The sequence below is a fragment of the Thunnus thynnus genome, chromosome 11 (genome assembly GCF_963924715.1).
Source record: "Thunnus thynnus chromosome 11, fThuThy2.1, whole genome shotgun sequence".
In the NCBI taxonomy this organism is placed as follows: Eukaryota; Metazoa; Chordata; class Actinopteri; order Scombriformes; family Scombridae; genus Thunnus; species Thunnus thynnus.
In genome coordinates this window covers 16,489,382-16,516,595 of record NC_089527.1, presented here as the reverse complement: position 1 = coordinate 16,516,595, position 27,214 = coordinate 16,489,382, and the positions used below count along the sequence as shown (strand labels likewise).

General features: G+C 39.5%; 2 protein-coding genes across 2 annotated transcripts; one reads left to right on the top strand and one right to left on the bottom strand.

The window, feature by feature from the left end:
- Positions 1 to 339: 339 nt before the first annotated feature.
- Positions 340 to 15,039, top strand: LOC137192577 (collagen alpha-2(VI) chain-like). Its single transcript, XM_067603382.1, has 28 exons — positions 340 to 497; positions 3,454 to 3,647; positions 4,976 to 5,580; positions 5,683 to 5,703; positions 5,834 to 5,899; positions 6,011 to 6,064; positions 6,179 to 6,223; positions 6,323 to 6,349; positions 6,436 to 6,462; positions 6,584 to 6,628; positions 6,716 to 6,769; positions 6,930 to 6,992; positions 9,421 to 9,483; positions 9,584 to 9,637; positions 9,724 to 9,759; positions 9,851 to 9,913; positions 10,751 to 10,813; positions 11,129 to 11,191; positions 11,390 to 11,452; positions 11,556 to 11,606; positions 11,690 to 11,788; positions 12,297 to 12,359; positions 12,456 to 12,491; positions 12,588 to 12,633; positions 12,725 to 12,877; positions 13,559 to 14,014; positions 14,104 to 14,142; positions 14,227 to 15,039. Exons 2-28 carry the CDS (start codon positions 3,467 to 3,469, stop codon positions 14,811 to 14,813), a joined length of 3,123 nt encoding a protein of 1,040 aa, XP_067459483.1. The 5' UTR covers positions 340 to 497; positions 3,454 to 3,466; the 3' UTR covers positions 14,814 to 15,039.
- xrcc5 (X-ray repair complementing defective repair in Chinese hamster cells 5) lies at positions 14,982 to 27,214 on the bottom strand. The gene is made up of 21 exons (XM_067603386.1): positions 26,971 to 27,214; positions 25,348 to 25,461; positions 25,056 to 25,239; positions 24,403 to 24,451; positions 24,150 to 24,272; positions 22,968 to 23,147; positions 22,696 to 22,810; positions 22,139 to 22,277; positions 20,822 to 20,934; positions 20,627 to 20,689; positions 20,401 to 20,538; positions 20,212 to 20,302; positions 19,219 to 19,346; positions 18,817 to 19,013; positions 18,517 to 18,607; positions 16,766 to 16,835; positions 16,505 to 16,614; positions 16,174 to 16,270; positions 15,887 to 15,954; positions 15,670 to 15,744; positions 14,982 to 15,472 (listed from the first exon to the last, which is right to left on the bottom strand). Exons 1-21 carry the CDS (start codon positions 26,983 to 26,985, stop codon positions 15,458 to 15,460), a joined length of 2,175 nt encoding a protein of 724 aa, XP_067459487.1. The 5' UTR covers positions 26,986 to 27,214; the 3' UTR covers positions 14,982 to 15,457.

The following is a 27,214-nucleotide window of genomic DNA, read 5'->3' as shown; positions in this document are numbered from 1 at the left end:
CTCTCTCCATGTAAGGATAAACAGCGGTGGAGTTCAGTGTTTGTAAAGCTGCTGTTTGGAGAGGATCAGTCTGTGACTCTGATAGTTATTCTGTCAAGTCTGGTAGATAAATAGATTATTGTGGCCTGCTATGTTTACTTAAAGCCACTTTCTTTCTTTTCCATAATTAAACCTCCTTCTCCTTCTTCTCCTTTTTCTTTCTTTCTTTCTTCTTTTTTTTGAGACTGGTCCTCTGAGTCCACCTGCTGTTTCAAATCGCAGACAACGACGTAAATGTTAGCCAATGAAATTGCCCTGCGCGTACGTGGGTGCGTTGGTGCGTGCAGTTGAGGATAAAAACGGGCCGCCCCTCCACCAAGAGTTGACCCTCTGAGTCCGCTGATATGGGAACAAATTCCGATTGAGATGATTATCTGCAGTTAACTGGATCTGGAAATTGCTTCCTGACAGCCTCGAGTCGCAGCTTGGATTTTTAAATCCCCAGCAGTGTCGCCGTGGTAAGTAGCCTAACTTTATTTTAACTTTCCTAAAGGCAGCTAATGTAAAATACCAAATGTGTTAAACTCCTCTTCACTGAATACACAGTATGTCTGGAAAGTAACTACGTACATTTACTCAAGTAGTGTACTTCCAGTATAATATTGTACTTTCTACTCCACTACATTTGTTTGGCAGCTTTAGTTACTTTTCAGATGAAGATTTGACACAATGTATAATATAACAAGCTTTCAAAATAAAACACATTATTAAAGATGAAACCAGTGGTTTCCAACCTTTTTGGCTTGCGATGTCTTACAAAAAGCAGTGTGTAGTTGGGGTCACATTTCAGATGTCTATGAGTTGTTAACATGTCCACCAAATAGTGATTTTTCCCTCTAAACTTCTCACATGGTTTAATTTCAATAAATGTTCAAATGATCCAATATTTCAGCAAAAATCAACGATTAGAGAAAAAATCCAAAAACTGAAAACACATTTGTGTATCAGAACTTTGTTTTCTTTCCTCTCCCATTAATCATCTCACGAACCGGAACACCCCCTTTGGAGGGGCCCGACCCCTAGGTTGGGAGCCACTGGACTAAACTATCTAACTGTATATAAAGTAGTTCAAACTAGCTCCACCTCCAGCAGCTACAACAGTAACATGCTGCTTACACACTGATGCTTCACTATTAATAATCTAATGATGTTATATATAATAACATATCAGTCAGAAGGACCAAACCACTACTTTTACTGCAATACTTTAAGTGCATTTTGCTACTGATACTTATGTACTTTTACTTAAGTAGGATTTCTCATGCAGGACTTTAACTTGTAACTAAGTACTTCTTCCACCACTGCTGACAAATGTGTTTTTTGAAGATAATAAATTTACTGTAGTAAGGAGAGGAAAATTATCCAGAGCACCAATAAGATTAACAGTCAGGATAGTGTTACAAGTAAAACCTGCATTCTAAATTTTACTATGGTAAAAGTACCTCAGCTAAGTAAAAGTAATTAGTACTCCTCATCCAGAAGTGTTGTATTTTTAAATATTTTAGTATTGAACAATTACTGTTTCATCTGTCTTATTTTAGCTTATTTTTATTTTACATGTAACTCTTTTAAAGGACGGGTTCACAGTTTTTCAAGTGTATCTTAAAACAGTAGTCAGGTGCCCAAATGAATATTGAAACATGTTTTTCTTGCCATAATCATTCTTGCTGTTCATAATGACCATTAGAAGATCCCTTCATAATGCATTTACAGTGTAAGTAATGGGGGCCGAAATCCATAGTCCTCTTTTTGATGCTAAAAAGACTGTAAATGTGGCAGATATACACTTGGTATGACTAACCCAGACTGCTGAAGCCTCATATAAGCTTCAGATAAACTTTTAAATGCATTTTTGCACAAAATCACTGTGGATTTTGTCCCCCATCACTTACATTGAAAACACATTTTAAAGTGATCTTTTAACAGCCAGTATAAACAGGAGGCATGATTAAAGTGAGGTAAGGCTGGACGATATGACCAAAATCTCATATCCCGATAACAATGAATAAATAAATAGTTTGGTGGAGAGAGGTAAATAGTAGAGGTGACAGAGAATTGATGACAACTACACACTCGTTATGTTACTGTAAGTGCAATAAAAGCTTTGTGAGAAAAAAGTCAAGAAGAATAATTTATCATTGTAATCAGCGCAAAAGATGGACAGAGTCCAAATGATGATAAACATTGCTGTAAAGAGTGTGATTTGTGTCACAATGAAATAAATGATAGAGCACAGTATGAAACAATAGACATGTTTTCTCCCGTCATATGATATATATTGTCATATCGCACAGCCCTACAGCAAGGAAAACTTCTTTCAGTGTACACTAATTACAACATACTTTTGAATGATATAACATTCAGAAGTATGTTGGAATTAGTGTATAATCACCTGAAAATAAGAATTGTTGTGTTTTCATACCTTAGAATGAGCCCTTAATATCTACATAGGGAGTGGGTCCTCTTCCATGGAGGCCACCCATGTTGCACTGCCATGTTTCCACAGTAGCCCAGAATGGACAAACCAAACACTGGCTCTAGAGAGGGCCTTTAGTGTTTTTCGCGAGTTTAATGGTGGCAGTAGGTTCTCCTACACGCTTGGAAAGGGAGTGGTAGAATAGGTGTATTCATTTGGTTGCAATCTGCAGCCTCACCTCTAGATGTCACTAAATCCTACACACTGGTCCTTTAAATTTGTCTTTTTATGAAGTCTTGTGTTTCTTTTATGTTTTGTCTTATGTTTTTCATGTAAAGCACTTCAGTTACTGATGCATGTAAAAGAAACATTTTAATGTTGCAGCTGGTTGAGGTAAGACAAATATTGACTACATTGTATACTGTTAGGTAGTTTAATCTATAGCAATGCATATTTTATAAGATTTTATAAGATGAGTTTCAGATGTAAAATATTTATCTGCTCCTAAATTAATGTTATGGAGTAAAAAAGTACAATATTTACTTCTGAAATTTAAAAGAATAAAAGTAGGCGATAAAGTAAAATGTAAATACTCAAGTCTAAGTACTTCAAAATAGTACTTAAGTACAAGTAAATGTATTTACATTCCACCGCCTTTCTATCAGCATAACAGAACACCTCTTATCAATCTATTGTCTTCTTTATGTTTTGGGGTTCTTGACATGAGATAGTCTGGGAACCTTGAACAGGTAGGATGCAACAACTAAAATTTCCATTTCAGCTATCATTCAAATGTTGTCTTCTTTTTCCACACAGTGTGGTTATTCTCTGACATTGTTTAAAACAAAGATAAACATTCCTAGACGCTGTTGAGATGCCTTCTGTGAAGACTCACTTGTTTGACAGCTATTTCCTGCATTTAAAGGGGGTTTTGGCATTAAAAGTGAGCTTTCTACAACTGTCCTACAGTGCACTCCTCTCTGTCTTGTTTTTTCCAGGGGCTGCAGGAAAATGGCAGTCATTTCAGGGTTCATCTTTCTGTGTATGCTCCATGCTGCAATCCCTCAAGCTACCCCTCGTGGCCCACGGCCAATACCTGGGCGAGGTGACAGTCCAGGCCCAACTCCAAGCCCAACTCCAGGCCCAACTCCATGCCCAACTTTACCCCCACTGCCACCTGGAGTGTGTAAGGGTGAGTTTCATTAATTTCTTTCTAGCTCAGTAAAATACAGTGCTGCTTGAAAGTTTGTGAACCCTTTAGAATTTTCTCTATTTCTGCACAAATATGACTTAAAATATGATCAGATTTTTACACAAGTCCTAAAACTTGATAAAAGGAACCCAATTAAACAAATGAGACAAAAACATGAAAGTTATTAATTTATTTATTGAGGAAAATTATCCAATCTTACATATTTGTGTGAGGCAAAAGTATGTGAACCCTTGCTTTCAGTAATTGGTGTGACCCCCTTTTGCAGCAATAACTTCAACCAAACATTTCCAGTAACTGTTTATCGGCCCTGTACATAAGCTTGGAGCATTCCTCCTTACAGAACGGTCTCATCTCAGGGATGTTGGTGGGCTTCTTTGCATGAACTGCCCACTTCAGGTCCTTCCACAGCATTTCTGTAGGTTTAAGGTCAGGACTGTGACTCGGCCATTCCAAAACATTCATTTTCTTCTGCTCTAACCATTCTTTGTTAGAGCGACTTGTGTGTTTAGGGTTATTGTCTTACTGCATGACCCACTTTCTGTTGAGCTTCAGTACACAGATGGATACCTTGACATTTTCGTGTAGAATTAGCTGGTACAACTCAGAACTCATAGCTCCATCAATGATTGCAAGCTGTCCTGGTCCAGAGGCAGCAAAGCAGCCCAAACCATGATACTACCACCACCTTCTTTCACAGATGGGTTAAGGTTCTTATGCTCAAATGCAGTGTTTGCTTAGCGTGAAATAGAACGCTTCTCATTCAAGCCAAAAAGTTTGATTTTGGTCTCATCCATCCACAGAACATTGTTCCAATTGCCTTCTGGCTTATCCACATGGTCTTGAGCAAACCAAACCATAGATGCAGCAATCTTGTTTTTGGAGAGAAGTGGCTTTTTTCCTTGCAACTCTGCCATGCACAATATTGATGTTCAATGTTCTCCTGATGGTGGACTCATGAACATTGTCTGTAGCCACTGCAAGAGAGGCCTTTAGTTTCCTAGACGTTACCCTGGGGTCCGTTGTGGCCTTCTGGACTATTACACACCTTGCACTTGGTGTGATCCTTGTTGTTTGACCACTCCTGGGGAGGGTAACAATGGTGTTGTATGTCTTCCAGTTGTACATTATCTCCCTGAGAGTCGACTGGTGGAGTCCAAACTCTTTAGAAATGATTTTGTAACCAGCAGAACTTTATGTTATTGTTGGAGTTGCCTAAGAAGAATTAAGGCCTTTTCATTTATTACATTTGTAATTTCTGTAGAATTTCTGATTTCAGTATTTACTTTTGTCATTGTCCTCTCCTCCAGAAAGGATAAAAGACTGCTGCATCAACTTATATTTCGTCATTGACACCTCAGAGAGCATCGCCTTGCAGGAGGCCCCATTTCCAATACTGGTGGACAAGGTCAAGGAGTTCACCACGATGTTTGCTGATAAGCTGGATAATGAGGTGTACCGGAACCAGGTCCGGTTTAACTGGTCCATAGGAGGCCTGCAGTACTCTCAGAGGCAAGAGATCTTCAGCAATTTTACAGACAAGGTTGAGTTCCGCGTGAATGCCAGTAAAATCGAGTACCTCGGCAGAGGCACCTACACCGACTGCGCCATCAAAAAAATGACACATGAAATGACCACGAAAAAAAAAATTACGGAGAATACTGCCTTCTTCTCTGTGGTCATCACTGATGGCCATGTGACAGGAAGCCCATGTGGGGGGATCAAGGAGATGGCAGAGAAGGCCCGGGACCAGGGGATCCATCTGTTCTCAGTGGCAGCATCCAAGATCATTGACAAATTAGGGATGAGGGAGATAGCCAGCTCTCCTATTGATGTGTACCGTGATGAGTATATGGCTGTAGATGGAGGACCAAGAAAAAGGGATGAAACGATTGATCGTATCATAAAAGCCATGGTGATCTGAAACATTTTCTTGCTTTGAATGCTTATATTTTTATATTTTTGTTTGGTGTTTGTGTAGATTTACTTTTCACTTACTTCAGTCTTTTCTTTACAGAAATATCAAGCCTATTTAAAAGTAAGAAAACCTTTTTAAACCTTGCAATTATAATGTGTACAGATATGTCATTGCACCAAATCTCTCGTTTCCTTTGTTTTCATGTATTACCATATTTAAAATTGTTTTGTTTTCTTAACTGGTCTTGTAGTGTTATAAAGAAGAATGCCTTAACATTCCTGGGTTGCCTGGACCAAAAGGGTTTGACGGTCAAAAAGTAAGTATTAAGAAACAAAATCAAAACAAAAATAAATAAATGATGTATGTTTCTGCTTGTACCAAAGTTGTTTTGTTTTTTTTTAAAATCAATATTTCTGTTTATTTATAGGGTAGGAAAGGAGACAGTGGTATTCCTGGCCCAAAAGGGGAAAAGGGGAGACAGGTAGGTAGATTATGTCTACAGGAATTTAACAACCAAATATCATTATTACACTTGAATCCCCTCAAAATACTGTATCATCACTTTAAATGTCAAATATCATTGTTTATTTTACAGGGTGATCCTGGCATTGAAGGTCGAATTGGGCCACTCGGCAAAAAGGTTTGCTGAGAACTACTGACTTATGATTGTGTGTGCTACATGGTTATCCATGTTTTCCTTTTTCATTTCAATAACATGTCCTTTTGTGCTCTGATATAGGGAGAGACTGGTTTGAAAGGTGACAAGGTGAGGTTGAAATCTTTATGTTCCTACTTTTCTGTCAGATCGAATGAAGTGCTGTTTGGCTTCATAAATCTGTTTTACTTCAACAGGGTGACATTGGACTAAGTGGAGCAAGGGTAATATCATGCTTACATACATATTTTCTCTTTATATCATACTACATCTTACACTGTGCATATAGTCAAGATTTACATACTGTAGTTAATTTTCTGTCTTCACTGACCTCCAAACACTCAGGGTGTGAGAGGAGTATCTGGCAGGAATGGAACTGATGGACAAAAGGTGAGTCTTCATACAAAAAAGTAAAAGATATATCATGACTCTTGTATGTTAAGTATGCTGATATGATATCCTCTGTGAAATCTTCAGGGTAAGATTGGCCGAATCGGGGCTCCTGGTTGCAAAGGTGATCCAGGTGACAAGGTAAGTCCTTATACTATTTGGTTATTATTATTCTAGATATCATCTTTAATCATATCTTTTAGGTGAAATAATGAATCTGGCTGGTGAATTTTACAATTCATCATCCCTGTTGTTGTAAAAAGTTACTGAACTACCAAAATTTTATTTTCATCTCTAAAAGGGACCAGATGGCTACCCTGGAAACATTGGTGAATCTGGGACACCGGGCAAGAAAGGTGAAAAGGTCTGTATTAAATCAAGGCAAGGATCTTCTCATTATTCTCATTTTGCTGTAAAGAGACAGAATGAATAGAAACTGAAACATTCAGTTGACTTTGATTAACCACTCTAGGGCTCTAGAGACAGAGTCAGTGTGTCAATCAAGTACTTTGGTCCAGAGTGAAATATCTGCAGCTATTTGAAGGATTCACACAAAATTCAATTTATATACTTATAGAGAAGACTGATCCTCACTTTGCCCCAGAATTTTCACTTGTCCACGTCATAATAGCACTAAAACTACAAAAGACAAAATTTGAGTGCAGTTGCTTTAGCTGAAAGATGGTGCTTCAGAGCATATCACACAGCCTTGAGCACCCTGATCAACCAGCTCCACATGTAGCTTGGCTGTTAGAGCAGCTGAGCAACATTATCTGCCAGGAAAACAGTTTTTCTGAGGATGTATAGCTAGTGAAACACCTGTGTGAGCTGGTGTGTGCAGAAAGTTGTGCAGAATAAACCAACTTCAATTATCAGAGCAACACTTTTGTCAGGAGCATCTTTGTCAACCAACACAAAAGTTTTCCATAATAAAATTTAAATAGGTGTTGTGCTCGTTGATGGCTCTTTTCCCGTTGGAAGAGCAACAGACTGAATGGGGACGAATGGGAATGTTGTCTCCATGTGTTAGAGCCAGAAAAATAGCAGCAAGTGTTGATGAGATTGATGCAGCAGTGCGAGATAGATATAAGATAAGGCATACAAAACTAACAACGCGTAAATCTGCATATTCGTGCAATCGACATGGAAACATTAAGTGCTTGTTGGAACCGCTACTGCAGTGTGCGTGTCAGTTAAAAATGAGGTTGATGGGAGGGAAATGTCACTCAATTGTTCAAGCTTGGCCTTTTCGTACCTAAGCACATCCCACTGACACACCTGTTCCTACTTCCTAACATATCATCCAGTAATCCACTAGATCTCATGGATCCTAAAGTCACACCTACTACAAGAAGAAGAAGCTGAACAGTTTAGTTTCTACATGAAAGTCTGTGGGACTAGTTGGTGTCAAAGTGTTGCTGAGAAGGAAAGGTGAAAGGATAAAGAAGTAACTTGGACCCCATGATTGTGCTTCACTGAAACAAGCACACTAAATTCCTGTTAGCCTCAGCTGTACTTTGACATTAGGGCCAACATTGCTAGCAAGCAAGTTACCATGCTAACGTTAGCATCAGCTCAAATGCTGCATTAGAAGTATCCAACCCAATAGTGTATTGCTCAGTTAGCCAAATTGACTGTATATTAGCTATATCAGATGTTGTTTATATGTAACTAACAGTGTTTGTGGCTTTGCAGCCATGTTTACATCTCTGTTGACTGGTTCTTTGCCAAGTCGGAGACACAAGTCAGCTGTCAGAAATACCAAATATATCTGACTCAGATTTTCTGGTAATGGATCTGCACAGCAAAAGCTCTTTCTTTGCCAGAAGTGGTCACATGACCTGCAGTTTTTATCAATGTTCTCTACACTAAAATTATGATTTTTAAATCTTTTTGATGTTGGCCTTTTCCCAGGACCTCTGCACCTTCAGGTCAGACTTTTTTGCCTAAGAATAGCAAAGCTGTTTTTTTTTTTTTTTTAAATCCGTTGAAGATTATTTTCTGGTATGCACTGAGCCACATGTGGCCACTAGCAAGGTCTTTAGTCATGTTAAATCTACATTAACTGATGTCATCTGTGGTTTTGTGGCGGGGGTTGTGGGGGTTTTTCACCAGTGGTGAGTCTGTGTCTGTTGGGAAAAGGGAGGTTCTGTTTGCTTATGGCTTCAGAGACCTAGGGGCCGATTTACAGATTGTGTATACATGGTGAAATACTTTCGGAGTTTTTGCTTATTAAGTCTCAAACTACCAACACTGAAGTACACTTTCTATATATTGTATTTTCACTTTATTTGATCTTATTTTTATGATTATTATCAAGTGGATTTCATTTTCCATCTTATGTTACATAGGTGCTGAGGTCAATGGTTGGTAGGTTTGAGAAAAAACTGTGGTGTGTGTTTTTAACTCCCACAGCACCACCTGTTTGGAAAAGGGAGGTCCTGTTTGCTTATGGCTTCAAAGACCTAGGTGCCGATTCACAGGTTGTGTACACATGGCGAAATACTTTGAGCTTTCACTTATGAAGTCTCAAATTATCACCACTGAAGTACCCATTCTATGCATTGTATTTACACTTTATTTGATCTTATTTTAATTAATGTTATCAAGTAGGTTTTATTTTCCATCTTTATTTTCCATCTTTACATGCTCATATGTTCTTTTTATGTCCTTTTCATGCAAAGCACTTTGTACATGTAATTTCTTTTGTTGTAAAGCACTTTGAGCTGCATTTCTTGTATGAGAGGTGCTATACAAATAAAGTTATTATTTTTTTGTTTGTTGTTGTTTAGGGTGACAGTGGCCTCCCTGGGAAATCTGGTCTCCCAGGCCCTGATGGTGAAAGAGGACCAAAGGTAACCTTTAAATTAAATTGCAACAGAAAACATCTTTTGAAAATTTAAAATTTCTCTTACCTAAAAAATTGAATCCCTGACATGAATATCTGTTCCTTAGGGTGAAAGAGGAAATCCTGGAAATCCAGGATCGCCAGGAAAAAGGGGAACTCCGGTACAAATTATGTCTTATTTCCTTTATAATTACTTCTCTCATACTGTCAGTTAATGATAGAAGGTGACTCTGAAATAATCTTTCAGGGTATTAAAGGCTTGCCTGGACCAAATGGTGAAGAGGTATTTCAAACACTTTTATTTTATCAACTAAATGACTTTCTTTTTGAGAATTTGCTGTAGTTTGTCATGAAATATTAATAAATGTTAACAGGGAAGGAGAGGAGACCCTGGATCAAAGGGAGGACAAGGACCTGATGGGAAAAAAGGAGAGAGGGTAAGTTCAGCACTCAGATAAATGAGCTTAGATCACTTTCATGTTTTCAATGTAATCTGAATGTCATTGTAATAGTTGTGGTTTTGTTTTTGGAGCAAGTATGTGGTGCTGAGAACATCTGCTCTTAAAATACAATTCTACAGAATTTCATCTCAAATATGACTTAACTTAGTGTGTTTAAAAAAACAAAAGGAGAAGAACATGAGGGAAAGAGCATTTGTGATCTGAGAGCCAAATAACCACTTACTTTGTCACACTCACAAATCACAGTGGATTCCACTGAACAAACATGAGATTTCAACAGAACGAAAGAGCTGAGTCCCAGGAGTTTTAAATCTCTTTCACTAGGCTTTACTCCCACAGAGAAAGATCAAGAGCTCAACTGAAAGGCCATCATGCATGTTGCAAATACAATAGCACAGGACACCACACACTCACTCAATCACCACTTTGCTGTACTGCCCTCTGGATGCAGGTAAAGGTCCCTGAGGTGCAGAAGGGCTCACTTTGGCAAAAGCCTGGTACCTGCAGCTGTAGCAGCCCTAAATAGGGTGACTCGCTGAGGGAACTACAAGTCTTGTTTTCATGTTGTTTTGCCTGACGTTGGTGTGCTCTGTTGTGTTGTACTTGATGTATTTCTATCTGTCACTGTTGTGTGATGATGTGTGTATCTGTGATAAAAAATTTCCCCCCCGGATACAATAAAGTCTAACTAATATGCCTCTCACATATTTCCCTGGAACAGAATTATCACCTCTCAGTTACTGTTGTGTTTTGTATACATTAAGTTATGATTAATGGTCTGGTGCAAATCCTGACACATTCATTTATTTTAAGGGAGAACGAGGGCTACAGGGAGGCAGAGGCCGACCTGGGGAAGACGGACTCAAAGGCGCCAAGGTGAGGAGAACGAGCTGTGGGTGGATTTTGGCAGGATGACTCAGCTGCTTCTTAAGAACTCAGCAAGTCTTCCTTAGACCTCCAATATTGTATTCATGTACTGGGTGTCCTGCCAAAAGAGCATAAGCTGAGTGTCTCATTATAAGAACACATTTTCCTGGGAAATCACATTGCAAAAGAAAGACAACACAACTTCTCCTGCGCTATGCTTTTTGCCAAAGTCACATCAGCCTGAATAACACTGTGTATGTGGGCTGGAGTGAAAGTAATGTCCAGTAAGAATATTTTCTCTGTGAAACTTCCTCTCTCTTACAGGGTGACAATGGACTACCAGGACCGAGGGGTCGGCCAGGAGAACCAGGAGGCCTTGGAGAAATTGTATATTGTTTATAACAATCATTATAATATTCACATTAAGTTTATTTATAGTGCAACATTTACTTAAAATTACACACCACAAGATTGCAACACATCATAATAGAGCTCTTGTTTTGAGGGGATTCTTAATGAAATATCACTGGTTAACGTACAGTTAATGATACTATTTTCATTGAATATCCTCTTTTGTGGTCGCAGGGCTCCATGGGAAATCCGGGAGATCCTGGACCAAGGGGAGACTCAGGGCCTAAAGGAATAAAGGTGAGCCAAGAGTTCAACTTTTCTGATCATCACTTTCAGCAAAGAGATGGTATTCATGTGAAATACTGCAACATCATTAACATCTTTTTTTTTTCTTCTAAAGGGTGACAAAGGAAGGCAAGGATTCAGCTATACTGGAACGAGAGGGCCCACTGTACGGTTTCCTGCTTACCTCACGAAATTCTTGCTTGTCTTTAATGTTGCTACTTTAGTCTGAGGTAACTCTGCTTTTCCCAGGGAGATAAAGGTGTTCCAGGCAAAAGAGGGCCCAGGGGGGGCAGAGGTGAATGTGGCGCCAAAGGAGACCCTGGAGAACCAGGAAATATAGGAGATTCTGTAAGTTTTAATTAATTAAGGTTTTGGATTTCAATTAGAGCTGCCTCTGTTTTAACCAGGGACATGTAGATTAAAAAAAAAACAAGAACAGATGTTCGTGTAGTTGAAATGCGACAGGAAAGGCTCCTACACATGCAAAACTTAAAATGTGCGCATTATATGCTGCTCAGTCCCAAAGATTTTGAGAGTTAAGTTCACCCAAACTATGACAAAACATATTCTTTTGCTTACCTCTTGTAGTTTCTAGTCATGCAGATAGCCTTCATTTTATTCCGAGATAGCTGAGATTTCTGCCACCATCATAATACAATAAGAGTGAATGGAATTTGGTGCTCAACAGCAACATTATGCACAGACCTTGCTATGAATACTTTCCTTTGAGCCTATTTCCTGAGTAGAATCTAGTTCCTAAGAAAATTGGCAGAAAAATTATTTTGTGCACTTCCAAAGAAATGCAATATTATTCAGAAAAATGAGGCAATTCCACTGAAAAATGTTTTCTGCTCAGGGGGATCCAGGTCAGCCGGGCGAGCCAGGAGAGAGAGGGCCAAGAGGAGACCCTGGACGTGATGTAAGCAACAGCTCAACCATTCAAATAATGACTTGACCATACTAGCAAATTTTAGATCCAGTTGCATCACTCTGTGCCTGTGCTGTGTGTGTGCAGGGAGGCCCTGGACCAGAGGGCGATCCTGGGCTCAACGTGAGTAACATTTTACAAGCCTTACAGTTAACAAACATGATACTATCCTTATTTAATCAGTTGTATTACCACTAACCTGCGTAAACGTCACCGCAGGACTGTGATGTCATGACTTACATCAGGGAGACGTGCGGTTGTTGTGGTAAGATACTGTACATACAATGATGAAGTTAACACACTTTTATTGTTGGTATTTTTCAACATGATGATCCTATTCTTGTCTTTTGTCTCAGACTGTGAGAAGTACTGTGGAGCTCTGGACATTATATTTGTAATTGATAGCTCAGAAAGCATTGGGCAGACAAACTTCACCCTGGAAAAGAACTTTGTTATCAGCACCATCAAGAGACTGGGAACTATGGCCAGTGACCCTGCATCACTCACCGGTACAGTCCAGCAAAAACAAAATGCAGACCTCCCTGTAAATCCTTTTGCAGACATAGTTTCAAGTGACAATAAGAAGAGGCTGACATAAAAGCTTAACCATTTCCAAAGAATGAATCACTTTATCCACCATTGGACATACTGTTAGATCCAAAAATATTTGGACAGGACCTTGTTTACCTTGTGCTCTTCATTAACACTGTACAGTAATGACAAAGTATGAATGTGTATTTTCAATCATCAGACGTATTGACAGTTAATATTACTACTCTAAACACTGTCAATTCTGATTCAAACTGATGTTTAACACAAAACCAAAACATCAGAAACGTTTTTTGAAATGCATCTCTATCTGAAATATTTAAAGGCAATATTTTCTTAGCATCAGCAAATTCCATGAAAAGACTAAAACCGCCAATAAATTGCTCCTACTAACAAGTGGTGTCTGTGTAGCCAAAGACTGATAGCCTGAACTATTGAAAACATAAATCTGTCCCACTGTGCACTTGGTGACATGCTCCTTCATTACAAAGAAACATGTAGTTTATTTTGAGTCAATCTCACACAGTATAACCACCATCCTGCTGTTATAAATACTCACTAAATCTCCAAATGTATTAATCCATGGCTAAAAAAAGTCTAAAGTAACATTTGCTGATTTGAAAAATGTTTGCCTCTTCCAGGCACAAGAGTTGGAGTTGTGCAATTCAGTCACAATGGGACCTTTGAGGCCATTCGTCTTGATGACTCGAAAATAAACTCCATCTCTGACTTCAAAACGGCAGTGAAGAATCTAAAGTGGATTGCTGGGGGCACCTTCACACCCTCAGCTCTCAAGTTCACTTATGAAACCCTCATCAAGAACAGCAAGAGAACCCATGCCAAAGTGTCCGTAGTGGTGGTTACAGATGGCCGCTATGATCCGAAAGATAGCGATAAGGCATTAAAGTTACTTTGCAATGATAAAAGAGTGGTGGTGGATGCCATTGGGGTTGGCGATATGTTTAAACATATGGAGGATGACGAGACCCTGTCGTCGATAGTGTGCGACGACAAAGACCGTATCAGCACGATGAGGAGGTACGCTGACTTGGTGGCAGAAGACTTTCTAGTCAAAATGGAGACTAAGCTCTGTCCTGGTAAGCCTCTAACAGTCAACCCAGCAAGATGATCATACTGGTCCTTCAGTCCACTTTTCTAACCTGCGTCCAATTGATTTTCCTTCCAGACCCGGTGATTGTGTGCCCTGATCTCCCCTGTAAAAGCGGTGGGTTTTATTCATGACTAGATCATTTCTTCAATATTGTAATGGGGTGCAGCTCAGTGAGTGATTTGTTGCTTCTTATTACAGAACCTGATGTATCCCCGTGTGTGCAGCGGCCAGTGGATTTGGTATTTCTACTAGATGGCTCAGAGCGCCTTGGGACAGATAACTTCCGTCATGTCCGTGAATTTTTGCAGAAGGTGGCAAACAGACTGGTGCTGGCCCGCAGCAAGGACGATGAAAGACGAGCCCGCTTGGCTCTGATAGAGTACGGCAAGAACGAGCAACGTCTGGCCTTCTCTCTTACACACAACCTTGACACTATCTCTGCCGGTATAGCTGACCTGACTTATCTAGATTCATCCTCCACCGTGGAGCCCGCCATCTCCTACGCCATCAATAACATTCTGCTTAGGCAAACGAGACGCAATGCAGAGATTTCATTTGTTTTCATCACCGACGGCATCACCGTCATGGGCAACCTGAAAGAGTCGGTTGATGCCATGCGCAAGGAACAGGTCGTCTCCACAGTGATAGCTACAGGAAGCGATGTTGATGAAGAAGTTTTAAAGAAGCTGGCCATAGGTGACCAGGACGCCATCTTCAAAGTACAAGACTTGTCTAATCTGTCTCGGTCCCGTTTTTTTGACCGTTTCATCCAGTGGATATGTTAAAGAGAGACCACACTCATGTGGACATGAAGATCACACTGATGCTACTACTGGTAATCTAACCTTTAAAAACTATGATTCTGCTATGTACTATACAATTTGCAAATTACATCACTGCCAACTGTATTAATCTTCATTATTTGTCACACAAATACACATACAAGTCAAGCATTCTTCATCAACCATTAAGCTTTAATGATTAAAGATAATAAACCTGCTGTTTGTTGGACACTGTGGTGCTGTCTTCTGTAAAGTCTCAAGGATATCTGGTGCACATAAATCTTTAGATTTAAAGCACTCACTGTATCCAACATTACTACGAATCTACTATGGAGATAACAGGAGATTCATAAAAATTACAATTTGACATTTAAGACGTTCCAGACTGAACACATCGAAAGCCTTCAACATGTAGTACTTGAACCAGTTTTTCTAAAGAAAATAAGTCATTTATATGGTATTGGTCCCATTCTGTGTAGTATACATGCAGTTACTCAATATCAACGGTTGTCTCAGTTACAATGATGTGACAAAGTAGGGAGACAGAACAAAGGACGGCTGAACTGGTTTGCTCTGGTCGGACTGAAAAATTGCATTCTTCTCATTTCCCTGTATGTCAGCTACAGACATCCCCATTGCCTCCCTTCTTACATCATGTCCAGCTGCACATGAAAAGAAAAAAAAGAAAAATGTCAGACTGGAGAGTTTATATCAGAGATTTTGGCCAGACACTAACACAGAGGTACATCCTGCAAATATACAGGAAATGGCTTTAATGCAAGTTTGGGGCACAACAGTCAAATATTTAAAACCTGAAAAGGGCTCCCACAGAAACAAAAAAAATCACTCCAAAACTTACCAAGTCATCAACATCTCCATTATCTTCACTTGTTGGTGCAGCTGCCTCCTCTTTCTTCTCCTCAGCCAACAGAAACTGAGGGCAAAGTAGGCTCCAGTAAGTAATCACAACAGTCTCAAGATAATTTTTAATGTATTATTCCTTTAAAGGACATTTTCACAATTTTTTGACTGTTATTTTAAGACTTGAAAAAATGTGAACTTATCCTTTAATTCACCTGATTAGCTTCGTTTTTGGATACGGTGCTTCCTTCAACCTCGTCCTTGCTAATCAGAGATATGGCATCTGTCAAACAAACAGCAAAGAATAAGTTGAGAAACTATTTCAGCAGAGACTTGTGCTGTGATTCAGGCCACAGCTGTTTAAGCATCAACTCCCATTTGTGTCTTATTTACTTTTACTATTTTGCACTCAAAAACATTGTGTGGAAGTTTCATCTCATCTAAAGGGAGGAAATGAGGTGGGAGAAATCCTGCTGCCCCCCAGTAAAGAGGCTTATCATACCTTGAACAAGCAGGTCCCAGAAGACTTCTAGCCCTCTGTTTGGGATGCTTCTTTTCAGGGACTGGAGGTAGCTGTTGTACAGATCAGCATTCCCCAGCTGAATTACGAAAGACACGAAACACTCAAAATCCACTTATGCATCTACTAAAAGCTTGCATCGACATACACGCACATAAGCACATAGTGGCCTTCGTTAAAGTTGCGAGAGAATGAAACACACTTATTGTAATCTTCTCAAGTTGACTCATAATCTCCATAGCACAGCAAAAACTGTGCACTCGGATATCTCAAGGTTATTTCACAGACTCACATTTCCCAAATGTTAATTTACCTTCACAGACTGCTCTCTGAAAGCCTGGATACAGGTGATGCTTTTCATGTAGTAAGGTGTGTCCTTGTTGCTAAGCAACTGCTCTATCCTGTGAGTTAGTTGCTGGCAGACTGGAGAGAACATCAGGGTCACCACAACCAAATAAAAGAGATAAACACACTTACTGGGGCTGGACATGAGTCACGATGGTTTATAAATTAATCAGAAATGTTTATCAGGCCAGTTTGACAGAAAAGAAAATACAGAAAAACTGGACCTCACCCTCCCCGAATGGAAGACTCTTGTGCTTGATCAGAGTGCGGAAATCTCGGGCTGGATTCACACTTCCCACCTGGAGAAGTGTTTAACATGAGTAAGGAATGGAAATGTTCAAGTATGCCATTTCCATATTTACATACGTATTTACATTGTTTTTCAAAAGATGACTTTTGGTTTCTTGTACTCATAAACTCTGTTGGGAAGAAGGGTCAAATGGATAATACAGTTGAAGTCGGAAGTTTACATACACCTTAGCTAAATACATTAAAACTCACTTTTGCACAATTCCTGACATTTAATTGTAGTAAACATTCCCTGTCTTAGGTCAGTTAGGATCACTACTTTATTTTAAGATTGTGAAATGTCAGAATAATGGTACACAGAATTATTAATTTTAGCTTATATTTCACATTCCCAGTGGGTAGGAAGTTTACATACACTTAGTTCGTATTTGGTAGCATTGCCTTTAAATTGTCCAGCTTTGGTCAAATGTTTCGGGTAGCCTTCTACAAGCTTCTCACAATCATTTGCTGGAATTTTGGCTGATTCCTCCCAACAGAACTGGTGTAACCGAGTCAGGTTTGTAGGCCTCCTTGCTTGCACACGCTTTTTCAGTTCTGTCCACAAATTTGCTGTTGGATAGAGGTCGGGGCTTTGTGTTGGCCACTCCAATACCTCAACTTTGTCATCCTTAAGCTATTTTGCAACAACTTTGGAAGTATGCTTGGGGTCATTGTCCATTTGGAAGACCCATTTGCAACCACGCTTGAACTTCCTGGCTGATGTCTTGAGATGTTGCTTCATTATAGCCACATAATTGTCCTTCTTCATGATGCCATCCATTTTGTGAACATGACAAGATGCTGCCACCTTCGTGCTTCATGGTTGGGATGGTGTTCTTTGGATTGCAAGCCTCCCTCTTTTTCCTCCAAATATAACGATGGTCATTATGGCCAAACTTCAATTTTTGTTTCATCAGACCACAGGACGTTTCTCAAAAAAGTAAGATCGTTGTCCCCATGTGCAGTTGCAAACTGTAGTTTGGCTTTTTTTTATGGCGGTTTTGGAGCAGTGGCTTCTTCCTTGCTGAGGAGCCTTTCAGGTTATGTTGATATAGGACTTGTTTTGCTGTGGACATAGATAATTTGTAACCATTTCCTACAGCACCTTCACAAGGTCATTTGCTGTTGTTCTGAGGTTGATTTGCACTTTTCGCACCGAAGTACGTTCATCTTTAAGAAACAGAACGCTTCTTCCTGAGTGGTATCACAGCTGCATGGAAATTGCTCCCAATGATGAACCAGACTTGTAGAGGTCCACATATTTTTTCTGAGGTCTTGGCTGATTTCTTTTGATTTTCCCATGATATCAAGCAAAGAGGTACTGAGTTGAAGATAGGCCTTAAAATACATCCACAGGTGCACCTCCAATTGATTAACATGACGTCAATTAGCCTATCAGAAGCTTCTAAAGCCATGATATCATTTCGAGTGAAATAATCTGTCTGTAAACAATTGTTGGAAACATTACTTGTGTCATTGACAAATTAGCTGTCCTAACCGACTTGCCAAAACTATTTGTTTGTTAACATGAAATCTGTGTTTTAATGACTTCAACTTAAGTGCATGTGAACTTCCAACTTCAACTTTATATACAGCAATAGTGGTGAAGTACTTTATTTGGAATAGCAGATTTTTATAGTAAGGATATCTGTCTAGGATTATTATGTCATCCAGCCTCCCCCAGCTTCTCACCGATGTTACAGAGCCTTCAGCAATGTTAGCCAGGTTGTACTCCTCCTCTTCCTCATCTCCTTTTGCCTTCTTGGCATCCGGCTCCTCCGAGCTGTAAATGAAAAAGGGGTCAGGTAGAATACAGACAAAGAATTTAAGCTTTTTTTATTTTTGTAAAACCTCAGTCACACACACTACTGGGAGATAAAAGTATGATATCTACACATGAAAGTTCAAACTGTATACAGACCTCTACATAAATATTTAGACAACACTTCAATACATGATTCACAGCCTTGTCCACACTAAATCCAAACTTACTCTTCGCCAAAAATCTGAGCACTAGTCTTCGGCTTCTTTTTCTTCTCCACTTGTGTGAGAGGAAACTTCTTCTTCGTCTCCTCTAGTGGAGCTTGGCAACGTTCACTAATTACCTCAGGGCGCTCGAGGGCAGCCTTCAGCCACTCTTCCATGGGGGGAAGAGGGGTGCCGGGGTTTACTGCCCGATGGTGCAGGCACTGAAAGAGAGGTGGGATAGAGGAGATGAGAGAGACAGTGACTGAGGAAGGGGTAATCCTGGGTGAGTATCAGCACCCTCTAGCTGGTGAAGCTCTATTCGAGTCTAGAAAGATAAAGTCTTTTGCTTCTGATGTTAAATGCGACCGCCCTCTCCTCCAAAACTTTTCTGACTGCCTCAACTGAGAACTAATAGGTGTGCAGTACCTGGAAGTGCCTCTGGAACGCAGGATTGGGAATGTGGTGGACCTTGAACATGTCCTTTTGTTCTCCATCCTCATCTTCAACCAACATCATGGAGTCAATGAGAGAGTCGACAGCAGACAGCTGGGTGTCTAGAGGAGTCACATGACAAACAAATGTAAATTCCAAAATCTCACACTGAAGTCTGCTGACTTATTTCTCTCTAAAAGGAATAGATCGTCATTTTCTGCTTATTTACTTTCTTCTTGGGAGTTAGATGAGATCATTACCATTATGTACGTTAAATATGTAGTTAGCTTAGCACAGGTTGTAATCAGGTGGAAACAGCTAGCCTGGCTCTGTTTGAAGGTAACAAAATCAGCCTAACAGCACCTCTAAAGATCACTAATTAACATGCTATATGTAACTTGTTTAGGCCAAGCAAAAAAACCCAAAACAAAACTAAAAAACAAAACCAAAAAAACACAACCTCCCAGAGTCTCCGCTAGCTGCCTGGCCAAGAAGCAGTCAAGCACAGAATCCACTGGTTTTTGTACAGATTAAACAAACAAGATATGGTAATCAGTGAGTTTTATGCAGATTTAGTTACTTTTAGACAGAGCCGCACTTCGTGTTTCCAGTATTTATGCTAACTTCAGATAACTGGCTTCTGGCTCCAGCTACATATTAACCATACAGATAAGTATCAATCTTCTCATCTAAGTGTCTGCAAGAAAGCGAACAAGCGGATTACCAAAAAGGTCAAACTATTCCTTTGTAGAGCTGCGGTGCCAGCTGTATCAGACCAGCAGTTCTGAACCTATGTAAACCAGTAAGGTAACATCAGCTGCAGTTCAGACATGCCCATGTGTGCACTTTCCAATAAGTAATGCAGTTTGGCATGTGTGGGACTGGTCTTAACATCTTGTGTGAGGATGAACCATGAGTGAAACACCTACTTTAAGTAATACCATCAGTGTTACTGCTTTTAACCAGCATAACGTGCAGAAATGGTACCTGAGGGGGTGAACTTCTTATTGTTTTCAAGAGAAGGAAATGTAAACTGTCTGAGGTCTTCCATGAAGGGCAGCTGGATGTACATGAGACACTATGAAGAGCAAGAGACGGACCATTAGCTCTGTGCCATTTGATACAGATTGAGTGAATATACTTCAAAACAGCATGTTTAGAAGTCCATGATCCCACCTCATAGTCCTGCTTGATGCAAGGGAAAGCTGCTCCTACTTGAGGATTGCAGCGCCGGTCATAGGCGTAACGTACAATGGCCACCATTTTGAGTTCATCCAGCGCCCGGATGAGAGCAGACAGTGCCACTCCTGCATGCTGCTCGGACAGACCAATAGAAACAGACAGAAACAGGTCAGTATCAACATATAGTCACCAGGTTTGTTCTGGCTCTCTCCGTTCTCACCTCATCATCCTTTGGAGCGAACATCTTCATGACCTGGTTTCCCATGAACTGATGGCGATGAACCTGCAGACAGGCAGTAAAAAGAACATAAGAATTAACAAACAGAAAAGAGAAACGAGCTCAGTTACATCATTTTCCATGTGTTTTACTTTTTAGATGCCATGAACAATCACACTGTCATAACAAGTACAATACCAGGTTCTGTTTGGTAAAGCCCAGAACAGCAAAGCACTTCCCATCATGCTTGTATTTCATCTGCTCTTGATCCACTTTGGAGAAGGGAACAATGTCACTTCCATAGCGAAAACCTGTGAACAGAAAATAATTGAACTTTAAAGGTGGGACTTTCGTCTCCCCCTTCTGGTAGTGAGAGTAATTAAAAAAAAACATTGGTAACATGTGCTTATGTCATAGGCTCCGCCATAGCCTACTCTGTTGCTACTGTTGCGGCTGTCAGTGGATAAATTGTTTTGAGTGTCACACAACCCCTGTGAAATGACTCATTTTACTATCAGAATTTGATCCATTCGGTCCGATAACATTTGGAAAGTCTAGAAGAGCCGCATGATAAAATTTTAAATTTTATCCCCCTTCAAGTTAGCAGAGCGCTAACTAGAAGTTAGACAGCTCAGCTGGCGGAAGTCTGCATTCATGCATTCATCCAGCCAGCATGGGAATGTCAAGGCCGACACCAGATTTAAAAACTCTGCTATACTGTGAAATACAGAGAGATTTATCTGGCGGTGAGAGGCTTAATCAGCATTGTGTGAACTTGTTTGGCAAGGGCTTGAATGTAACGGAGGTTCATTTATATGTCACAGTTCCACACTGCAGGTTTAATGTTGAATGGAATTTGGAGTCTGATTTTGTTGGTTGTTATTAAAAGGGGACATTATGCTTTTTCTGGATTTCTTTTGTTTATATACAGTTGTGATGTCAGATATTTATGTTAAACATGGTCAAAGTTCCAAAATTTGAGGTCAATGTGTGTAGAAATGCTCCCTGCAAGTCAAAAGCCAGGGCTTCAGCTCCAAATACTCCATTGACAATGAGCTGACATCGGCTCGTTGCATCTCATATTTCGGATTGGATTTTGGCTCAAACATGTACAAATGTATTTGAGAAGTTGACATATCAAGTAAAGAAGGAGAAAAAGTAGTGAAATCCTACTACTACTGTTTGTTTCATGGTTTGTTGAGATAACCTCCAAAACTGATGGGTGTCTGCTGAGGGGCAGCTTCTGAGAGCTGGCCAATCAGAACAGAGTGGGCTTTTCAGGAGGGGGCTTAAGAGACAGGAGCAAAAACAGCCTGTTTCAGACAGAGGCTGAACTGAGGGGCTGCGTAAAGGGTCAGTATAACATAAATTAGTTATTTTAAACTGTAAACCATGCAAAGATATTCCAGTAGAGCCCCAAGTTAAAAATATAGACCTGGAAATGTACATGACGTGTCCCCTTTAAGTAATGAGCATAACATCTTTAAGGAATCTGACTTCAAATAACTTTCTCACCTTGAATGGTGTCATCCCTCTGCACCTCTGTCTCGTTGTCATCGTCCAGACAGTAGACTGTCTCTCTCTTCACGTCGTCTCTTTTGTTGGTTTGAGCATCAACTGTAACCCACAATTTCTTCAGTCTCTCTTCGGTCACCTGGAGGACATGAATTGTTGTATGTCTGGATGAGAAAACCTCCCCTGGCGAGACTTAATTTGACTACTATTGATGAACCATCGTCTGTGTTTTTCCAGTACACACTAGCAAGGTGAAGCAAAGTATGTACTTCAGCAGTAAGTACACTATGCAATAATTTCAGATTTACCTGTGTACTAGATAATGTAGAGTAAGTCAATGAAAGCACTGACTTAGAGTCATTTTATTCTAAGTACAAACTTCCTCCTAAAATTGTCCAGCAAACAATCAACCAGACTTAATGACTGCAGAGTGAAATGATCACATGTGGACAAGCAGTCCATCATTCAGACATGACAGAACTCGTCACTATTCAACAAACCTGTGTAACAAGCATATGTAGTATATATTCATCCAGTGCGCTTCACAGTCAACTTACAGCTTTGTACCCAACAATACGGATGGAGAGGGAGCTGCCGATGGTCAGCTGACAGGGCCAGGCCATGGGTCTCCTCTCGATACGCTTGAACATACACAGCTGCTCGATGGCATTCCTACAACAGGAGTCAAACATGGAAAACCAAGTCGTATGATATCATCCAATAAGATTGTTAAACACTTTTTGATCTAGAAATGATTTAGAAAGAAAAGACACATAAATAAGAAAGAAAGAAGTGAGAAACATCCAGTGTTTGACAAAAACTCTCCAACCTAAAGGTGTAAATTTGATCAAGACCATCCTCTTCATCCAGGCTTAGCATGACGTGTTTCACCATGTCCAGGCTATTCTTCTGTTCCCTGGACAGACCTTTGCCTGTGCCCGGCTGACTGGGACATCCTCTGTCTGCATCTCCTCCACCCTCCTCATCGTCCTCCGCAGGGAAAGGCAAACTGGAAATACAAAAGTTCAGAGTAAGTAAAAGAAATTGTGGGATGAGGGATATATGTGAGTAAATGCAATGAAACTACAATCAATGAACTTAACAACTGATCCATTTAACATAAAATGTATCCACAGGATATAATTTTAATCCAGTGTGACCTCTAATAAGTGTTCATTACATGAATCAAGAAAAGAGTGTGTGTGTGTTTGTGAGTGTCCACTACTCCCTATATAATGGACACTCAGTACTGAGTATTTTACTCAGCAATAAATTGAAATTTAAAACATTTAATCATCATCATTTTGCGTCATCATCACTGTCAGCTGTAGAGTCTCACAATGATAATTTTTGCATCTATAAAATGCAACACACTGCATTGTGGGATTGTTAGTATAAAGTTGTGTATATTCCATCCTTTTGTCTCCCCCCTCTGGCAGTGAGAGCAAAGGGGAATGCTTGTCTGTGATTACCTGACACAGGCATGCAGTATGCATTACAGGCATACAGAAACAGCTGGTAAAAACAGACATGTTTTGACGGTCCACCAGCCCATCGGGATTTGCCCCAAAACAGTATGCCTGATAGCCAGTACACCACTGACCATAACCTACTGTTGTGGCTTTAAAACAGTGGATAAATTGTTTTGAGTGTCACACAACCACCACAAAAGGACTCATTTCACTATCAAAATTTGATCCATTCGGTCCTATAACATCTGGAAAGTCTAGAAGAGCTGCATGATTAACAGCCAAATGGCCAGCACGAGAATGTTGCAACATGAGATTTAAAAACTCTGTATACAAAGATATTTATCTGGCAGTAATAGGCTTAATCAGCATTGTGTGAACTCGTTTGGCAAGGGCTTGAATGTAACAGAGGTTCATTTATATGTAAAAGTTCCACACTGCGGGTTTAATATAGTGCACTACATAGCAAACATACAACTTATGTTTGAATTAAAATCAAATCAAATCAAATGTGTGTAACAAACATGGTGTCTGAACCTTACAATAACTGCAATGTGATGTCAGCTTGTTTCAGGTTTTCAATAATGACGTCAAGGTGTTCTGAGCTGGCCTGAGTGTTGAGGTCAGTCAGGAGGACTATGTTCAGACGATCGTATTTTTTCCCCCTAAAAAGAAACAGAAACATTGTGTGAGTCACATAATTGAAAAAAAACAACCAAAAAAATCCCCTAGAATTTGTTTTCTTTCAGTGAGCAGTAAGAATTATTTATGAGTAAAAAGGAAACTCACACTTACTTTGTTTCTGTCTGAATGAGATCCATGCAGACAACAAGCGCATCCAGCCCTGTTGAACAACAGTTAAGGAGCTAATAGATTCTCAGACATCATGTAGGAGCAGCAGGAGTTGGAATTCCCCACTGTGTACAGCTCACTCGAGCACTTAAATTATTAATTACAGCTGTGCTTTTCTTTTTATGACTAGTCCTAATGTGCAGTGAAAAATGTTTATTGAGTCTATTGATTCTTTGTACCCTTAATACTTATAGTGTGTACCTGCAAAAGTTAACAATTCTACAACTGTACTTCTGGAAAAATATTGAGCAAAAGGATACAGTCATATTATATTTTCTGTAAAAATTTAATATAAATCAAGCAGGGATATTCTCAATAATTTTGGGGCTAAAAGTGATATTGACATTTAAGAAGCTGGAATCAGAGAAATTGACTAAAAAACTAAAAAAAAAAAACTAAAAATGACTCAATGATGAATCAGTTATCAAAATAGTTGAGCTAGCTACCTCTATCTTATTTTGCCACTGTATAAAGTAAAAGGTTTATTCAGGTATTCAATACAGTACGTTAGCTGAAAATGAAATCTGTTATTAGAGTCATGTACCTGCTAAATTAATTCTTCCGCTGTACTGATATTGTGTGTAGAAAAAGGATACAATCGGCCTGCTGGCTCTCTGGATGGATCTGATTCTCGATTTCCTCCAGAAGCTCAAAATCAGCCATCATTAGGTGGCGATGCACAGTGATGTTCTGGTACTGGCCGTCTTTGTCCAGCGAGTTCTTGGTGGAGTCAGTGCCAAACAGAACCAAAGCCAATTCATCCTTAGTCTCTGAAAAAACCTGTGAGATGATTGAATGAAGGCATTCTCAGTGCATGTTGAAGATGACAACACTCTCATGAGAGTAGTTTTGTTTGTGCTTTGTTTCGTAAATGTGTAGAAGTTTTACCTGGCGCTGGACAAACTTCTGAATGACTTTCTTGGCAAGTTCAAAGGGAGGTTCTTCCCCCGGGGCAGAGTTGGACATGGAGAACCCCACATCCATGCACAGTACCAACGCCGACTACAGAAAACAAACGTGTCAGGTTTTAATTCAAGGCGACACTCTTTGCTCAACAATGGATCATGACTGGGAACATTTAAAAGAGGGATCAGTCATGTAGTCATGAGTGATCAGATGCTTGTTGTTTTATGAAACTTTTATAGTATGATTGTTTGTTTTGTGCCACTTTGTATGTGCTGTGAATGTGTGTATATGTATTGTTGAGTCTTGTACAGTTTCATATGTATTTTACTGTTGTGTTTTATGTATTTTAAAAGCCCATCTAAGGACAGGCATTGCAAACTAGCTAGGCTATAAATGCTGTGGTATGTGGCAGAGATGTGCTGCTATACCTTTTTACGATATACCACCGTGAAACATTCTGACAGTATTAATACCGCCAATGATTTTCATTACCACCATTATCGTGATTATCGTTGTTTTCAGAGGACAAAGCTGCGATATACAAACCACTGTTCAGTGAATAAAATCCAAGGCGATAATGGTGTAATTTATACACCTTATCATAAAGAGCATTTTAGCGCATAATTTGAGGTATAAGGAACAAAAACTAGTTTTAAACTGTACAGATAAATAAAGTTAATTGCAATGCATTTAAAAATAAATTGGTACCAGTGAAATTGACGTCTTATATCCAGAGGGAGCCATCTGAGTGTGTCTAACATTGCGCAATGGTGTGTAAAAAAAGAACAACCTAGTATAAATCTGAAGAGTATGTGGGATAAGTTTATGCTATATACTTGTCTCTATACAAATTAAGAATAAATAAATAAACACATTAAAGTTGACAAGTCATGATCACAGAAGAAGAAGATATTTTAATAAGGCTGTGTTTTACGGCCATTTGTTCTCATTCTATTACAACTCGAATACACTGAGTTGAGTTTTGTACACATTCAGTAGAGGGCTGCTTTATTGGAGTATTGGTTTCTAGACACATGTTAATACTGACCAGCTAGAACCACAGGAAATAGACAGCAATAATCAGTTAACTATTTCATGTCACTGTACCAGGTTCAGAGGCCAATAAGAAAAAAATGCTGCAGTTAAATTGAATAAAACTCAGGATTATAATACTCTATGATGTCCTCTATCATACTGAAGTATTAGCTTCTTGACACTTTTTAATATTGAGCAGCTAGGTCCTCAGCAAATAGACAGAAATAGCAATAAGACTGAAGATCAGGTAACCATGAGTAAGGGCAATAATAAATAAATGCTACAGTTAAAATGTTCAAAAAACAGGATTATAACTCAGCATTTCATTGTAAAGTAAAAACTCAAAGTTGCCGTGAATTGAATGTCTTCTTCTCCATATCTGTTATGTTTTCCAGTTCATGAATTAGCAGTCACAACATGTCTCAACATGTTCAACGTCTGAAGATCCGTGAAAGAACAAACTGCCTGTAACGGTTAAAACTCGCCTGTTTAAAATACAGACGTTAGCTAACAAAATAATACAAAGTAATAATCCGCTTATTTTAAGAAATGTGAAGGAAAGTAACTTACTTTAGCTCGTGCCATCTTCTTTTTTCCCTCTTTCACAGAGTCTGTGTCACTCTGTTATGGTTCCGATGAGAAACTGACGTGTGACACAAGAAGTTCCTGTTTCACACACACAGAGAATCGTTCCGTAAACGTTTCGCTTATATGTTACTGTACGCGCTCATTCAAGTAAATTACTAAGTACATATTCACTGAAACATACGGGAGCTGTATGCCTCAAAAGTCTAATGTTTTCTGTGGTGCTGAA

Bases quoted from the DNA above. Each gene is read 5' to 3' on its own strand.
- LOC137192577 (XM_067603382.1), top strand. From the start codon at position 3,467: ATGGCAGTCATTTCAGGGTTCATCTTTCTGTGTATGCTCCATGCTGCA. The intron at 3,648-4,975 runs GTGAGTTTCATT...CCTCTCCTCCAG, and splicing joins GCCACCTGGAGTGTGTAAGG to AAAGGATAAAAGACTGCTGC. The intron at 14,143-14,226 runs GTGGGTTTTATT...TTCTTATTACAG, and splicing joins TGATCTCCCCTGTAAAAGCG to AACCTGATGTATCCCCGTGT.
- xrcc5 (XM_067603386.1), bottom strand. The intron at 24,273-24,402 runs GTAAGTGTGAGT...GTTTCTTTTTAG, and splicing joins CTCATTCAGACAGAAACAAA to GGGGAAAAAATACGATCGTC. The intron at 23,148-24,149 runs GTAAGGTTCAGA...TTGTATTTCCAG, and splicing joins GACATCACATTGCAGTTATT to TTTGCCTTTCCCTGCGGAGG.